The 17,655-nt window shown below is 38.2% G+C and overlaps 1 protein-coding gene across 1 annotated transcript in view; it reads left to right on the forward strand.

The window, feature by feature from the left end:
* The window catches only part of LOC127444944 (adhesion G protein-coupled receptor L3-like), a 163,162-nt gene that overhangs the window by 79,914 nt on the left and 65,593 nt on the right, over positions 1–17,655 (forward strand). The window contains exons 6-9 of the mRNA XM_051704623.1: positions 1,062–1,868; positions 14,297–14,593; positions 16,605–16,702; positions 17,306–17,491. Coding sequence (XP_051560583.1) covers positions 1,062–1,868; positions 14,297–14,593; positions 16,605–16,702; positions 17,306–17,491 — 1,388 coding nt within the window. The remainder of the gene's footprint in view (positions 1–1,061; positions 1,869–14,296; positions 14,594–16,604; positions 16,703–17,305; positions 17,492–17,655) is intronic.

A 17,655-nucleotide genomic window follows, 5' to 3' on the forward strand; every position in this document is an offset into this window, starting at 1 on the left:
GCGGCCCATTGCATTTGTCAGTGGGGCGAAGTCACTAAGCAGTTGGGCCAATTTTGCACATTGCATCTCAATTAAAATACATATCTTATTGACTAACCACCTGCAATCCAGTATAGCCAGGTTGGTTCCACTTTATAGTAGGTGTCTTTAACTACTATATCCTAATATAAAATACATACAATACACTGTATTTATTGTGTAACTATATGATACTCCTAAACCTACCGTACCTCAACCTCAGTTGCAGCAAATGTGAATCTTGTGAAAATTTTGCAGGGTAGGGGTGAGATTAGGGTTTTGGGTAAGGGTTGGGGTAGGGTCTAGTTAAGGGTTAGGGGTAAGGGTAATGAAATGCAGTTTAAATGTAAGTACAGGGCAACAGCATGTTTGTACATAAAGACACCTAATATAATGTGGGTCCACCAGGTGCTATATGTGCTGAAATAGTTCTTGTTAGTCTGCAATGCAAAGCTCAATGTCTGAGCTTATTATAGTTTGAGGTGCGTGACCTTATTCACAAAACTCAGCCGATTAACGATTTGCCGATTAACATTTTGCTATTACAGACCACAGAGTTTTGTTTAAAAGGGAAGTTTCTGTATGTTTTCTTTTGATCATGACAACAGTAATTCATCAAATTATAATTAAATGATGGAGATGAGTGTTATAATCAGTGTTAGGCATTAATGGACTACATGTAATCTGGATAATATAATAAAATTAAAAACTAGTACTTGTAATTAGACATAATACATAATATTTTTAGATGTGTGTAATACGATTAGAGTTAATGGTTAATGGATTACATGTCAATTGCATTATCTATCATCAGTCTTGTCTTTCCAACCTACTGTAGCACTCAGACAACATTTTTGGGCGTGTATGCATCGTTACCTGATTTGCATTATTCCTTTAGTGAATCTGGTGCTAAAACAATACAGACTGCGCATGCAAATAAACAGCACTATCAGCAGGTGCAATTCATTCCTAGTGAATTCCCCCCAGTGTGATTTCTACATTCAGAAGTTTGACTTCCACTCACCTTATTCCCCCTCTTTCAGTCTTTCTCTGTCCAGGTGTACTGAGAGGTGTTTACCAAAGCGAACACCTGTTTGAGTCAGACCACCAGTCTGGATCATGGTGCAAAGACCCCCTACAGTCATCCAATAAGATTTACTACATGCCCTGGACACCATACCGTACAGATACACTGACTGAGTACTCATCTAAAGAGGACTTTATTGCAGGTCGCCCCACCACCACATACAAGCTACCGCATCGGGTGGACGGCACGGGGTTTGTGGTGTTCGACGGTGCACTTTTCTTCAACAAGGAACGTACACGCAACATCGTTAAATTTGACCTGCGAACTCGTATCAAGAGCGGAGAGGCGATCATCGCTAACGCCAACTACCATGACACCTCGCCGTATCGCTGGGGCGGGAAATCTGACATCGATCTAGCAGTAGATGAAAACGGACTCTGGGTGATTTACGCTAACGAACAGAACAATGGACGAATTGTAGTGAGTCAGCTCAACCCATACACACTGCGCGTGGAGGGGTCATGGGACACAACCTACGATAAGCGTTCGGCTTCCAACGCATTCATGATCTGCGGAATCCTCTATGTAGTGAAGAGCGTTTATGAAGATGATGATAACGAAGCGTTGGGGAATAAAATCGACTACATGTACAACACCGACAAGAGTCGTGAAACGCACCTCAACATTCCCTTCCCAAATTCCTACCAATACATTGCAGCTGTGGACTACAACCCCCGAGACAATTTGCTCTATGTGTGGAACAACTATCACGTTGTCATATATTCTCTTGACTTTGGAAACAACGACAACAGACTGGGATTTGGTAAGTCTCCATTTTATTTCAACAAATTTGTGCTACATGTTTCTGTGACATTTCTTAATCTAATTCCAATAATCTCTCAATGTGACATTTATTAATCATCAGTTAAAGGGATAGTTCACCCAAAAATGAAAATTCTCTCATGATATCCCAGGTGTGTATGACTTTCTTTCTTCAGCAGAACAAGTTTGAAGAAAATAGAAAAATATCTCAGCTCAGTAGGTCCTTAAAATGCAAGTGGATGGTGATTTCATGTTTGAAGCTCCAAAAATCACAGACAGTCAGCATAAACGTCATCGATACAACTCCAATTGTTAAATTAATGTCTTCTAAAGCAATACGATCATTTTGGTAAAAAAAAAAAAAAAAGATCAATATTTAAGTACTTTTTAACTATAATCCAATGCTTCATGAGAGGGTGGAGATCACACAGTCTCTTGTGTGATGTATTGCGTTGCCATGATACAGACGTAATCCCACGTTCTCCACTCGGTTGAGACATCCAGGACCGCATTCCACCTTCTCACTTGAAAACAGTTCTGTTCTTCCGGCTGTGACGCACATGTGTCAGTTTTCACGATTGCCAATGCGCATACTGCTGCTGACCGGAAGCATGATTTAGAGTGAAAAAAAAGTACTTAAATATTGATATTTTTCGCACCAAAAGTGATCGTATCGCTTAATAAGACATTCATTTGAGTGCTGGTGTCGTATGGATGACGTTTATGTTGACTGTCTGTGCTTCAAAAGAGAAATCTCCATTCACTTGCATTTTAAGGACCTACTGAGCCGAGATATTTTACTATTTTTCTTCAAATGTGTTCTGCTGAAGAAAGAAAGTCATGCACACCTGGGATATCATGAGGGTGAGTAAATAATGAGAGAATTTTCATTTTTGGGTGAACTATCCCTTTAACCAGGTAACATTAAATATTTTATTAGAGGGTCAATGACGTGACGCTCATTTTTTGTCCACATCTAATAATTTATACAAAAATACATTACAAAATCAATTCACACAAAATAGTCTCTTGAATGCACCTCTTCTGTGATGAACATGTTTTCAATTACTGAGTTTAAAGTCATTTTGATATTTTTTCTGGAGCTTGAATGTGGTGCAACCGTCCGGAGACAGGAAACAGAAAAAATATAAAACTTCTTGATATTCTTGACTTAAAAATTCATGATATTTGTTAAAAAAATAAATAAATAAATACACTTTGAAACATATGATTGAAAGCTTTTTTTAATTATATGTCAAGAACAATTTTAATACCTTTTACTTGATGGTTGCACCACAAGTCATTAAATCCATTTTTGTACAAAATGCTATAAATATTTTTCAAATAATTTGTAAAAACAACATGAACTCAAAGATTACACACACACACGTGTTTTAAATCAGATTTTAAAAATATTCATAATTTTGAAAACCTCGGACAACCTTATTTGTCAATAACCCTAGAATAGTTTATAAAAGTATTTGTGATCCTTTTTAGATGATCACTATTGTGATTGGTTGACACATATTGTCATTGAAGTAGTCACACCCACCATAATTAAGTTTGACTAAAGGTTATATTTATTTACCAATATGCATTTGTAAAGTCAGGCGTTTAAATGAGTTCTGTGGGGAGTAAACTGGATTATTCCCACACAGTCAAAATGTAAGAAAATGGATAATATATCTTTTTTTCTACTTGTTTGTGAAAGCCAGGGACAAATCTCCTTGGAAGAACTAAACTGGCAGAGTTATAGAGCCTTGTCATTTTCACTCTCTCATACAAATGTTCATGTCAGTTACACAAGAGACCTTCAGGAGTTTTCCCCGGACTTGAGTTTTCTGAGAAAAATGGGATTGTATAGGTAATCACAGTCCATTAGTCAGGTTGTTTTTCACTTTGTTTTCTACCTCCTTCAAATTTAGAGTTTGGGCACTGCTTACATACAGTATATTGTATTGCATTTTAGTCAGCTTGCCAGCTCAGCTGAAATACAGCAGAATGAATCATTATCTACAGTGTAAACTAACAGTTATTAACTCAGCATCTACTGACATCCCCATTAGAGCAGAGCAGAGCAAGTCTTTGCTCTAAACAGGGTCCATATCGAGCATAATGTGTAAAGTTTGCTTAATAAATTGCAAATAGATTCTCACCTTCCCTGACAGTTCATTACAGAACAACTCACACAACAAGCCAATACTAAATACACTTTTCAGTCCTGGATATTTGGACGTCACCTTGAAGTTTGTGCTTCATTTTTAAAACTGACCTCCAGAGTTGTAAGCAGCCTTTAATCAGAGACATGACAACTGCCGGTACAAATGTGTGTGTGTGTGTATGTGTGTATGTGCAGGTGCTTGTAAAATGACCCTGCCTGTTTTAAATTGTTTTATTAGTATACTTTAGATCAAAAATCCTGTTCGACGAGTGTTAGCTACGCAAACTAATGCAGATGAGACTGCGTCAAATGGTCATATCAAAGACAATATTAATATAACAACACCAGCTTTGAGTCGTTGCCGTTTTAATATATATATATATGTATATATCCCTAACAACAGAGAATGAATGTGACAATGGATGCAATCATTAAAGGTGCAGGTTTTAAGATTCAGAAACCCTTGTTATTAATGACACCTGTGGCCATTAAGTGAACTGCAGCCTGTTGCTCATGCTCGCGCTCGTGCACACACTCCATAGGGACGCGAGCAAGCAAGCATCAGCCAAAACGTTTCCTCTTAGCCAGACGGGATTCAGTAGATAAATGTTTATTTATTTATTTATTTATTTATTTTTGGCTTACTCTGAGTTTGTGTAGGAGTTGGTGTTGTGCCGGCCATTTGCTGGATTTCATCTCTAAGATAACGTTACCTAGTGTTGCAGACTGTTTGTTGTATGTATATATAGCGGAATAGCGGAACAGAAGCAGTGAGGCAAGGCTCTCGGGAACGCGCATAAACGTCACATCCTTTGGATTTTCCCGGCAAAACCGACCCACTCCCTTCCCTTTGCATGAAAATCAGTCTACAGGCTTTAATAGGCAACCTAGGAAGTCCGGGAAGGGCTCATTTTTTAAATTGCATTACAAGCCGTTCACACATTGGCAAAAAAAAGGCAAATATTACATGAAAATTGTTACATACTGCACCTTTAAGGTCTATCCACAGGTGACACTATAAATTGATTATTTAGTCAAAATTGCACATTTAACTCCAGTTAGGGGGTAATATACCTTTTCCCTTCCGATGCATGGGATTGCTGCTGTGGCCAGAGCAATGGCCACCTGTGCATGCTGTGCTTGATTGTTCTGGATATACTACTTAAAATGTTAAAAATATTTTCTCCTAAATAATGAGATAGTATCTCAAAATAATTACTTGTGTGCTGGATTTGTATTTTTTATTTGACGTGGCGGAAACAGGCTTCGATACAAACCTGTATGGTAACTAATCAAGAAATAAGGTGTTTATTATGGTAAATAACTATGGTATTTTGACAGAATCTTTGGTTACCGTGGTAAATATACGGACTGGGATCTGTCGAACACCACATATTTAGTGGCAGTTTATATGACTCGTAAAAATCTACCCATAGTGAAGGCTTACAGGATAGCAGAAAGTAGATTTTTATTATATTATATTATATGTTATATTATATTGAAATAATAATTATTTATATTTTTTCAGTATTGTTTTTTAATTATATTATAATTTAATTATACCAAATGATATTGTATTATTACAAAATATTATATTAAAAGTATAGTTATTTATTATTTACTATATTATTTTGATAAATAAAATTGTAAACATTTTTTATATGATTTACCTGTTTGGTAAATAAAGAAAAATTAAAGAGTTCCCATGTGTAATCAGTACTCCTGAGGGTTGACACACTAAACATGTCTACACAGAATAACATTTTGTAACTACAAATTGATTGACAGGCCTAAGCATTAGTATTTTAAGAGGTTTTGTGTGTGTGTGTACTGCATGTCCCTGACCAAAATCTGGGCTGAGTGTAGTTCTCATGGAAGACTTTAAGTGCTTGAGAGTGCTGTGCCGTTCAGGTCAGCTGGGAGGACATTTAAGGATTCAGACCTACAGCAACAGTAAAGAGAGAAGATGAATAGATTGAAAGGGATTAAACTGGCTGGCTTTCTTTCCCTCTCTCAACCTCTGTATGTATTGCTTTTCTTCTCAGCTTTCTTTTTTTCCCTTATAGGCATCTCATTCTCACTCTTTATCTTTATCTCTTTCATTTTTCCTCCTCACATATACACAAACGAAAGTCCATCCATAAAATCACAACCACACTCTAGGCATATTAGAACAGTTCGCTCAAAAGACTGATTGAAAATAAATTAGTTCAGCTCTGCTGAGCATGTGCGCACAATGGAAACGCAAAAAATGCACACACACACACACACACACACACACAAACACACACACACATATGTTTAACATGTAGCACTAACTTTCTCCCACTTAAACACATCTTGAAGTCTTACTGCGAGAGTTGATAGAAGTTTAATCTGCTTTTCTTTAAAGCAAACTCTTAACAGACTAACTCTCACCCTTTCACGCACCCAGAGTTCTCCTCTCTTCCTGCAGGTTCTCTTCAAAGTCTGATGTTAATGTAATATGTTGGGATTGGCACAGCGGATAACTTAAGTGGAATAGCCTCTGTGCTCCTTTAGTGGAGTGGAGACTTCTGTTCTCTGCTTTTATTAAATGAGAGAATGTCTTACATATGGTTAAAACTCTCTCCACTGGCAATTACAAGCCAGCACAGGGGGAAAACTGTATTTAAACCGATCCACAGGAACAAGGATGCACCTGGATCTGCCAGCAGGGAGTTTAACACACAGATCAATCAGTAATGGAGTGATGTTCACACTTACACTTGTGTGTATACAGTCCAGAGCTCAAAAACGTTCTCTCAGTAACGCACTTATACTAGCACATACACAGTAGGACTCACGTACACTTACACACGTGTATGCACACACACACAAACTCACAAACACGTTTATGCAGACTTCTGACCAAGAGCAATCTCACCATTTAGATCTGAGAGGATAAGAGTGCGGATTACAGTGGTAACTTAACTTACACTGCTGTTACCATACTGCTGATAACAGGAGGAATAACAGAGGAGACTAAGCTTCACTCTCCATTCTTCTCTCTCAGCCTCAATCCAGCTGTGTTTTGTACACTTTTTGTCTCTTTTTTATTTAAATAGGGTTCTCACCATCATGGAAAACCTGGAAATATCAGGGAATTTAGAAAGTGTGTTTTCCAGGCCATTTCTTCTAATAACACTTATTAAGCAGTTGGGCACTGAAGACACAAGTTTGTTGAATTTTCCCCCATTCATCCATTATTCAGATCTTCAGCTGCACAATTGTACGGGGTCTTCTTTGCTGTATTGTGCGCTTAGTAATGCATCACACATTCTCAGTGGGAGATGGTCAGGACTGCAGGCAGGCTAATCTAGCATCCACACTCTCTGCTTATTCAGCCAGTATGTGGTTTAAAGTTTTCCTGCTGAAAATTCCGGGACATCCCTGGAAAAGACGATGCTGGATGGCAGTATATGTTGCTCCAAATTTTTTACATATCTGTCTGCATTCATGGTGCCCTCATAGATGTGCGAGTTACCCATGCCATGGGCACTGACACACCTCTGGCCCATACAGACACTGGCTTTTGGACCTGATGCTGATAACAGCTTGGATGATCCATTTCCTCTTTGGCCCGGAGAACACGACGAATGTGTTTTTCAAAAACTATTTGAAGTGTGGACTCTTTAGACCAAAAAACACAGTTCCACTGTTCTACTTTCCATCTAAGATGAGACCGAGACCAGAGAAGTCGGCAGCGCTTCTGGACAGTGTTGATGTATGGCTTCTCCTTTACATAGTAAAGTCTTAACTTGCATCTGTGGATGCAGCGGAGAATGGTGTTGACTAACAAAGTTTTACTAAAGTAATCCCAAGCCCATGTTCATGATATCCATTACAGATGAATGATGTTTTTTAAGACAGTGAGGTCTGAGGGATCAGAGATCATGCGCATTCAGAAGTGGTTTTCGTCTTGCCCTTTACACACCGAGATTTGACCAGATTCCTTGAATCTTTTAAATATATTGCGCACTGTAGAGGGTGAAGTGCCCCAAATCCTTCCAATTTGTCTTTGGGGAACATTGTTTTCAAAGTACTGGATTATTTGCTGAAGCATCTGTTGGCAAATTGACAAGTCTCAAATGATCCTTGCTCTTGAAGGACTAGGGTGTTTTTGGAGGCTCCTTTTATACTATGACACGATTGCATCACCTGTTTAACATCTCCTGTTTCACATCGCCTTGTTATTTCAACTCATCAGTTTGTTATTAGTCTTAAATTGCCCCTGTCTTAACTTTTTTGGAGTGTGTTGCAATCATCTGATTTGAAATTACTGTACATAAAAAACAAAAAAACAATGAAATTCACAAGGAAAAACATAATATAATGTGTAGTTGTAGTGCTTTCAATATAGCAAAGAGTGAATATAATTTACAGATCACTCCTTTTTGTTTTATTTAGCATTTTTCTTACTGTCCCAACTTTTTTGGAATTAGGGTGTTGTTAAAACTTTTCACAAATTGGTCTAAATTATTCATTAGCAAATCAGTTTGAATCAAATTTATTTGAAAAATCTATATCCAGAAATCAGGTCATGGAAAAGTCATCGTTTATGCTTCAATAGAAACAGGAAATTTGACATTTTGTTCCAAGTTAACATGGTCAATGTCACAAAGTAACTTATTTGATTAGTGATCAAGAAATAGTGCACTTAAATATTTCGGTCACATTTTAGAAAAAGGTTTTATTTGTTAACTTTGCATGCATTAGACATCGTGAACCATCAATGAACAATAATTTTTTAAGGCATTTGTTAATCTTAATTAATGTTAATTAAGTAAAAACAATTGTTGGTTTATGCTAGTTCATGTTAATTAATAATGCATTAACGTTTAATTTAAAAAATGTATGAGTATATGTTGAAATTAACATGAACCAAGGTTAATAAGTGTTGCTTTGTAAGTATTGTAATTTGTAGGTATTTAATGTTAACCATTTAAGTTACGTTAAGGTAAGCAACTAATGTTAACAAATACAACATTATTGTTCAGTGTTACCAATATTTCTAATTAACTTTACATCATAACCAAAGATGTAACCAAATGTTTAAGATTGGGGGGTGATTTGAATATAGGGAATATGTGTCCCCCTCAGTTTCATTGGTCATTACAGCCTTCATCATAACATTTCTTCATTTAAAAAATTTAAAAATCTTTAAACTTTGTCTATTTCCAGGTTAAAATAGATTTAGGAGCACTACTGTTAAGCACAGTGCAATGCTGTAAGTCCTAAGCACAAAGTCAGTGGGCGTGGCCATGAAGTGTTGGTATTTTCATGCAAGCATGCGCTAAGTCTAGGCGCAATTGGGTTTGGCGAAATCACCCACGCAACGCACAAATAGGCTGGATTAAGTGCAATTTAATTCCGAGGTTTTCACCGGTTATTGTACCATCTGCGTCCTATTATATAGTCCATTTCGTCAAACACCAGCGATATAAACAAAGACAGAACATTCGTAAGTAGTTGGAAGTGTAAATGGGCTGTATGCCATAAATTAGAAAAGTTGAAAATTTTGTGTAATAACTGCGTATTTGATGATTGTCAGGCATATTTCTATGACAATAACACACTCCTTTTATACGCATGGAAAATGTGATTCTCTTCTGAATTTGGATGTACTCTCTGTTAAATTACAGAGAATGTTAGTATTATTAATCATTTTCATCTACTGGCACACAAATCATGGCTGGTATTAACGGTGATTGTATTGGCACGCACTTCAATTCTACTGGTCGATATTGATGAATTGAATTCATTTACTTAAACATGAAAAAATTAAACCGAAAATATTTCTAAATTGAAACTACACTTCAATCAAAATAACAAAGTGGTCAAAAAAATCATAGCCAACCAATTTCAAACTTTTTACTCTCTCCAACTTTTTCCACCGGCCCATTTTACAGTGACTTAAAAATCACTCTACGACAACAGGTGGAAAAATACCTTTAGACTTAAACATAATAATAATAATTGAAAAATAAACCATGACCTATAGATAGTTTAACACACGTCTACAGCTCTGATTGTCAGGGACATAATTTGGTGGCCCACTATATTTTCAGAGTTTGGACATGAACTTTAGGTGGAATCTCTAAACTGCAAATGCAGAAACTGAGTTTGGACTTTGCGCTAAGTTAAGATGTGGTTTTCAAACGTCTTAGAACAATGACCTATTTCTCAGGAAAATAGCAAATTGTGCTTTGCGCTACTTCATTAACATACAGTACACCCATAGTTTACGTGCATACACCCACAGTAGCGCAAAAACTCTCACCCATGCCCACTTGTGCTTTGCGCTGCCACGAAAATTGGATAAAATGTTGTGCATGGTCTTTGAACGTAGCACTTCCGAGCTCACGAAAATAGAGCCAATAGAATCCCAGATTATCAGTGTGGTCTCAGACTTTTGGACACCACTGTATCTCTCTTTTATATGCAGATTTATTTTTACTCTCCACCTTCCATCAATACATGTTCAAGTAGTTGTGTGAATATTTTTTTAGCAGCTTTTAAAACTCATCGTTAACTCAAACTGCAGACCAAGCTTGCACTAGTCCCTGATTCCTTGTGTTGTTGCCATGACGCTGTCATCTGATTGGTCCTGATTAGCAAGGTAACATTGTTTCCTGTCTCTGTGTGGCTGAGGCATGTTTAACAGGGCTGTGTGCGTTCAGCAGCTCTAAAGATTTGCTGTTCCCGTCACACCTGAATGTATGACCAAACATCAAATGACCCGATTTTCTACAGTGATTTTCTGACAGGTCAGTCGTCTGATATAGAAGTCAGAATATATTTCCTTCTCTTTCATGTTAGTCTACAGGGAGAGGTTGGCTAAACAGACCATGCTGGAAGCCCACTTTATAGTCACTCAGCCTTGAAAAGCGTGTTGAGTAATAGAGGAGAAATGACCTTTAACCTGAAGGAGTGAGTCAGCCATCTTTCCACTGATGCGGAGAATAAAAAGACTTCCTTTGATCATCCGCCAATCAAAGTGCCCTTTCCGTTGAAAAACACACATGTTGCCCTCTATCTGCACCCCTATTGTGTCTGAGTGGGCTTTATCACGGAGATGACAATCTAGCGACATGGAGGGCCACAGCAGACAGGCGGTCATCGCAGAGAAAGAGATAGAGAGATTTGGAAGATGGATGAAAGGACTGGTTTGTCATTTAATGGCTTCTGTGAAAAAAGAAAGGGAGGGTGCCTTGCCTGCCTGTCTGTGTGTGGGTGTGGGTGTGTGTGTGTGTGTGTGTGTGTGTGAGAGAGTGATTAGTCACTGTAGAACTGTAGAGTCTTGCCTCAGTAGCTCCTCACAGAGACAGTTACAGAAATAGAAACAGGAAGTGCTTTTATTTCACTCAGCGGCCCTTTAAAATCACAGTCAGATTTGCCGCACAGAGGGGTGGGAGGAAGAGAAAGAGAGAGAGAGAGAGAGAGAGAGAGAGAGAAAAGAGGGCAGGAAAAGTGATGAGAAGAGATGTGAGGGGATATTTGGATCAGTGCATCTCTATAATAAGCCAGAGCTGTCTGGTGGGATATAGTCTAAGAAAGAGGAAGTATCTTTCACTCTGAATGGCTAACGAGGGCTTACGCTGCCTCATGATTGCACAGTGTTTTTAGCGCACATTTTCTGGTGTAATTTATGCTCCTTGGTTACATTTTTGATCATATGCTAAAGGTATATTCGCAGTTAAAATGAAAATTCTGTTACTCTCATGTTGTTCCAACCTACGAATTTATGACTAACAGTAGTCCAAACGACTTACGGACGTCTGAAGCTGTATGATAGCTTTGAGGAGTGGACTGAAATTTATTTGCTGTAAATCTTGCCTTCCTGTAGCTTTCAAATCAAATCTGGTGCCTTTAGTCATGTTGCGGCAGGTTCGATGTCAGTGTCATCATATTTGATTTGAAAGCTGTTGTGGAGGGGAACATTATCAGTGAATAAAGACTTTCAGTCTGTTCATCACACAAAGCTATCGTATGGTGAGCAAGTTATATGATCTAAATTGATGGTACTTTTATAGTTCTCTTCTGTCATTTTTGGAGATTGACCTACCTGCCCACTCCTCATTCACTTTCAATATATGGAAAAGTGCGGCCAGGATATTGTTTTCTCTTTTTGTTTCATACCCCTAATGGCATTCCACCCCCCCCCCCATTGTTTTAAGGATAAACTTTATATAATTTTCTTTGAAAACAAGACAAAATATCTAATGTCATTTTGCTTTTCAAGTATTGTAAATAAACTTATTTTAAGAACGTTTAGATATTTTTACTGGAAAACAAGACAAAATTTTTGTGGGGTTTATGCTTAAAACAAGAAAAAAAAATATGCTTAAAACAAGTAAAAAATGTGTGTGGTGTTTATGCTTAAAACAAGAACAAAAAACTATTTGCCAATGGGGGAAAAAAATAAATAAACTTGTTTACTCTTTGAATCAAATTTTTTTCTTACCCCACTGGCAATAGTTGTTGCTTGATTTAAGCATAAGCATTACAAAAAACTTTGTTAGATTTCTCTGAAAACAACAACAACAAAAAATATTTTACTTTTGCTTTTCAAGTAAATCTTGTTATCTTGTTTTAAGAATGATTAGTTATTTTTACTAGAAAACCAGACAAGATTTTTTGCTGTTTGATGTTTGGAACGACACAAGGGTGAGAAAATAATGACAGGATTTTCATTACTGTTTGAACTATTCCTGTTAAAAAAAAATCATTTCCAATGGTCCTAGAACGGAGCCTTGTGGGATACCGTTCCTAAATTATTTTAATATACACCTTTTATTACAGTTAATCAGCATGGCAAATTCACAGAAAATACAAATTAACAAGAATAAACATGAAATGGCAAAAAAATTTGGGGGGAAAAAACCTTTGCTTATGTCATTCTGAGAGGCAATGGTTGCTGTTCGAGTAGCATCTCTCTAGTGTCTTCCTCCTCTCCTCATCACGCTTATCTTAAGCTCCAATTTCCAGCAGTCGCTGCAGCAACAAGAGCATCTCTTTGCTCCAGATACAGTAAACACGGCAAAGCAGAGAAAAGCTATGCCTTTAGTTTTTGCTCTCCAGTTCTTTCAGTGTGTGCTAGTATGTGTCTATCCACAGGCACATGAATTGTAGACAGAACTCTTACGGCATTGTTTAGTCTAGCTTTGACTTTAAGGGATGTTTACTGCCTGTCATGTGATATCCTGAGCTTCCGACGCCATTATTTTCTCACTTTGTACCAATAAACAAAGCTATATGCTGCTAAATGCCCTATTCAGGCCCTCAGGTGTGTGTGTTGTTTCTAAGAGGGAGAGCGAGACAGGAACAGAGAAAGCCAGTGGGGAGTTATGACGTTTAAACATCATCTATCTTTGCCTCTCTGAAGTCCTTGCACTCAGGGATCGGGCCTGTCAAAACATACAATTCCAATTGATGCAAAGGGCACAAAGACACACAAACACACACACGCACTCTACAGACACCTGACTCATCCAGTCATCCCTGAAAGAGCAGAGGTGGAGAGAGAGAGAGAGACAGAGATAGAAGATATCTTTACTTTTTATCAATACTTGTTAGACAAATGTCTGTTTAAACCCACCTGAGAATACAGTCTACAACTCTGCAACATTTATACAGGACTCACTTCCCCTCTTTTTCTATTTCTCCAAGCAAGAAATTGTTTTATTTTTTTTTATTTTTTTTAAACAATATAACCACGTATTGTTTTCTAATAAATATCAGAGGAGTTTAATATACAGTGGGGTTCAAAAGTCTAAGACCACACTGAAAATCTGGGATTCAAAATATAAACCTGGAAATTATCAGAGAGTTGAAACAAATAAACGTTATGAGATTAAATGCATAAGGAATATTTAAGATTCTGCAAATTTGTGACAAAATACTTTGTACAGAAGGTCAGATTTCCTTGCTTCCATTGAAGCACACAAGATGCTCTTTGAAACATTCCCAAATCATTCTGGGATAACATGGATCATCAGTTTTTTGCACACAATTGTGGAATCCATGTGAGCTCTAGTGGCACATATCAAACACTAAGACATTTTTTAATTCATGTTAAATACAAGTTTTCTCTCAAATTGTCCTGCTGATAATATATTTTGTTCTAAAACATTTGTAATTTATTTGAAAAATGCAAAAGATAAGCATTGTAAATATTTGTCTCAGACTTTTGGACCCCACTGAATTTCTTTCTATTTTTTAACATTTATTTTAATTCCGTCTCTCAGATCCTCCTTCTTCAGTCCTGCTGCCTGATGCGCTTCCTCCGGTACGAAGCTCAACAACTCCTCCTCGTCCATATACGGGCACGCTCCGCCCTTCTCTTACTACTACCACGACGACCACCATGGCTCCGCCCCGCCGCCATAACAACATCCTCCCAGAAGCCCTGACACGGTCACCTCCGTCCCTGCAGACTCCAGTCACTGTTGACTATTGCTCCCCACGTCTCACTGCCGAAATCTCCTGGCCACGGACGCACCAGGGACAGGTTGCTAAGCAACCATGCCCACCTGGCACCATAGGTTAGTGAGCGAGTGATTAATCATTTATTAGTGGCAATGTGTGTGTGTGTGTGTGTGGAGGTTTACTTTGTTTAATGTCTAGTGAGTATATCACCGCTTAGGCTTAGCTGGATGTGTGTGTGCCTTTCATTTGGGCTTTTAGAGATCTGGCACACTTCAACATCGCAGCAAGGCTTCTGATAAAATAAATCAAAGAATTAAGTCGTAATTCATGCCTGTAATGAATGATCAGTGTGTTTAAAGTTGAAATCATGATTAGTAATTCTTTATCACCATGTTTAACAAAAAGAATAACCACAGAAGAAATAGTTAAATAGTCATTTATTACTTAGCCTAAATACAGCTACTAAAAGTATTTGTGCACTTAAAGGTGCTGTAAGCGTCTTTAGCGTTCTGAAGCTTTCACGTGACTGAGCCGTTGGATAAGCCATGCCCCCTGATTCCAAAACACTGCCCTCCAGATAATTTTAACTAAAACTGAGCAATGTCTGGCACCAAAAATCATCCATGCGATTATCTAATCAGCAAATCGTGTGGCAGCAGTTCAGTGCATAAAATCATGCAGATGCAGGTCAGGAGCTTCAGTTAATGTTCACATCAACCATCAGAATTGGGAAAAAAATGTATATCAGTGATTTGGAGCGTGGCATGATTGTTGGTGCCAGATGGGCTGGTTTGAGTATTTCTGTAACTGCTGATCTCCTGGGATTTTCACACTCAACAGTCTCTAGAATTTACTCTGAATGTTGCCAAAAACAAAAAACATCCAGTGAGTGGCAGTTCTGTGGATGGAAATGCCTTGTTGATGAGAGAGGTCAACAGAGAATGGTCAGACTGGTTCAAACTGATAAACTCTATGGTAACTCAGATAACCACTCTGTACAATTGTGGTGAGAAGAATATAATCTCTGAATGCTATACCGAGATGTGGGTTGGCATTCTTTTGGCGGCACGAGGGGGACCTACACAATATTAGGCATTTAATGTATTTAATGTTGTGGCTGATCGTGTATATAAGTGTGCCTTAAGCAATAGTTAAACCAAAAATTATAATTCTCTCTTCATTTAATCACCCTTATGACATCTCAAACTCATATGAGTTTCTATTGTCTGCAGAACACGAATGAAGGTATTTTGATGAACATATGAAATGCTTTTGTCCATGCATTGCATGTCAATGGGGTCCAACACTTGCAAGCTCCAAAAAAGACATAAAAGCAGAATAAAGGTAATCAATACGACTCAAGTGGTTTAATCCAAGTCTTCTGAAGTGATACAATCGGTTTTATGTGAGAAACAGACCAACTGTAACTTCTTTTTAACTATAAATCTTGTCATCTGTGGTCTTCTTTGCACGATCATGATTTGGAGCTCAATTACACTTCCTCGTGCTTAACGCATGCGCAGAAAGCTGTACACGCATTCTTCCCATGTTCATGCACTGTACACGCACTCTGTGCATGTAGATGTCAAGATTTATAGTGAAAATGCAGTTACAGTTAGGTCTGTTTCTCACCCAAAACCGATCATATTGCTTCAGAAGGCTTGGATTAAACCACTCGAGTTTTATGGATTACCTTTATGCTGCTTTTGCATCTTCTCTGGAGCTTGCAAGTGTTGGACCCCATTGACTTGCATTGCATGGACAAAAACACTTCATATCTCCATCAATATATCTTTGCTTGTGTTCAGCATAAGAAAGAAAGTCAAGTTTGAGACGACATATGACAACATAAAGGTAATTAAATGACTAGTGAATTATAATTTTTTGTTGAGGATAGTGTCTTTTTTCAAAGTTCCAGAAACTTTTCATTCCTGTTACTGTGGTTAGCTCAGGTGGTATGTCAGTGCCACCTCATTATGTGGGCACCTGCCAGCAGTTGATTGACATATAGTAAATCACTTGTAAATCTCTTCGCCTGCTTGTGTATCCAGGTGTGTGCAAGAGTCTGATTGTGTCTGTGTGTGTGTTTTATGTTGTGTTCATTCCATGTTTTGCATTGTTTTTCAGGTGTAGCCACGTTTAACTGTTTGCTTGGCTACTGGGATCCAAAGGGACCCGATCTGAGCAACTGCACCTCACCGTGGACCAATCACATCACCCAGAGAGTGAGTACAAAGACTGCAACATGGGAAATATGCTAATGACGCTCAACCTATAAAAAATAAATAATTCAGTAGAGAAAGATATGCCTATAGCAGATACTCTTAAAGCATAATTTGGCCTGAAGCTTTTGAACACAAGGCTTGAAAGCTAATCATAAAAAGCAGCCTGTAGCAAAACAGCTTAAAGGAAATTTAGTGTACAGCGAAATGAGCCAAAATTCAACTGTGAAAATCAGCCTCAATTTATTGCACTTTGTGACAACACTGCAAACAGACGACAGTGAAGCCAAAGGTATTGTGCAACAGCAGCTTCAATCAAGGTGGCACGTGTGCTTTTGTGTGCGTGTGTGTGTGAGTGTTTGTTTGTTTGTGTGTATGTGTGTGTGTGTGTGCAGTGAGAGTGCATCTGTGTGTAAAAAGTGTGATGATGACTAAAGCTCATGAACGGTAATGTAAAATGGGTTCCTAGGTACTAAAGAGAGCAGATAGAGAATAGGAAGAATCACAAATCTATGAAGCCATTTGTTCATCCACTTATTCGGCCATCAAGGGACAGAGGGAATAAAATCAATATGCTCACATATCTCTCTCTCTCTCTCTCTGTAGTTGAGATCGGGCGAGACTGCTGCCATAGTAGCGCTGGAGTTGGCTGAACAGACAAAGGGAGAGTTGCGACCCGGAGATGTTCCCTCTACAGTCAAAGTCATGGCACAGCTGGTGGAGTTACTGGACGTACAGCTGCGCAATCTCACCCCAGGCGGAAAAGACACTGCGGCACGTAGTTTAAACAAGGTATCCACGCTTTTAATAACCTACACACCCTCAGGTAGTCATTACACAGTTGTTACATGCTTATTACATGTTAATTACATAGCCCTGCTTTCAATTTGAGGAAGCTTTTGTTGGCTGTGCATGTTTCCTGTGTGTATTCGACACAAAGCGGGGCAGGAGAGAGA

The sequence above is a fragment of the Myxocyprinus asiaticus genome, chromosome 8 (genome assembly GCF_019703515.2).
Source record: "Myxocyprinus asiaticus isolate MX2 ecotype Aquarium Trade chromosome 8, UBuf_Myxa_2, whole genome shotgun sequence".
In the NCBI taxonomy this organism is placed as follows: Eukaryota; Metazoa; Chordata; class Actinopteri; order Cypriniformes; family Catostomidae; genus Myxocyprinus; species Myxocyprinus asiaticus.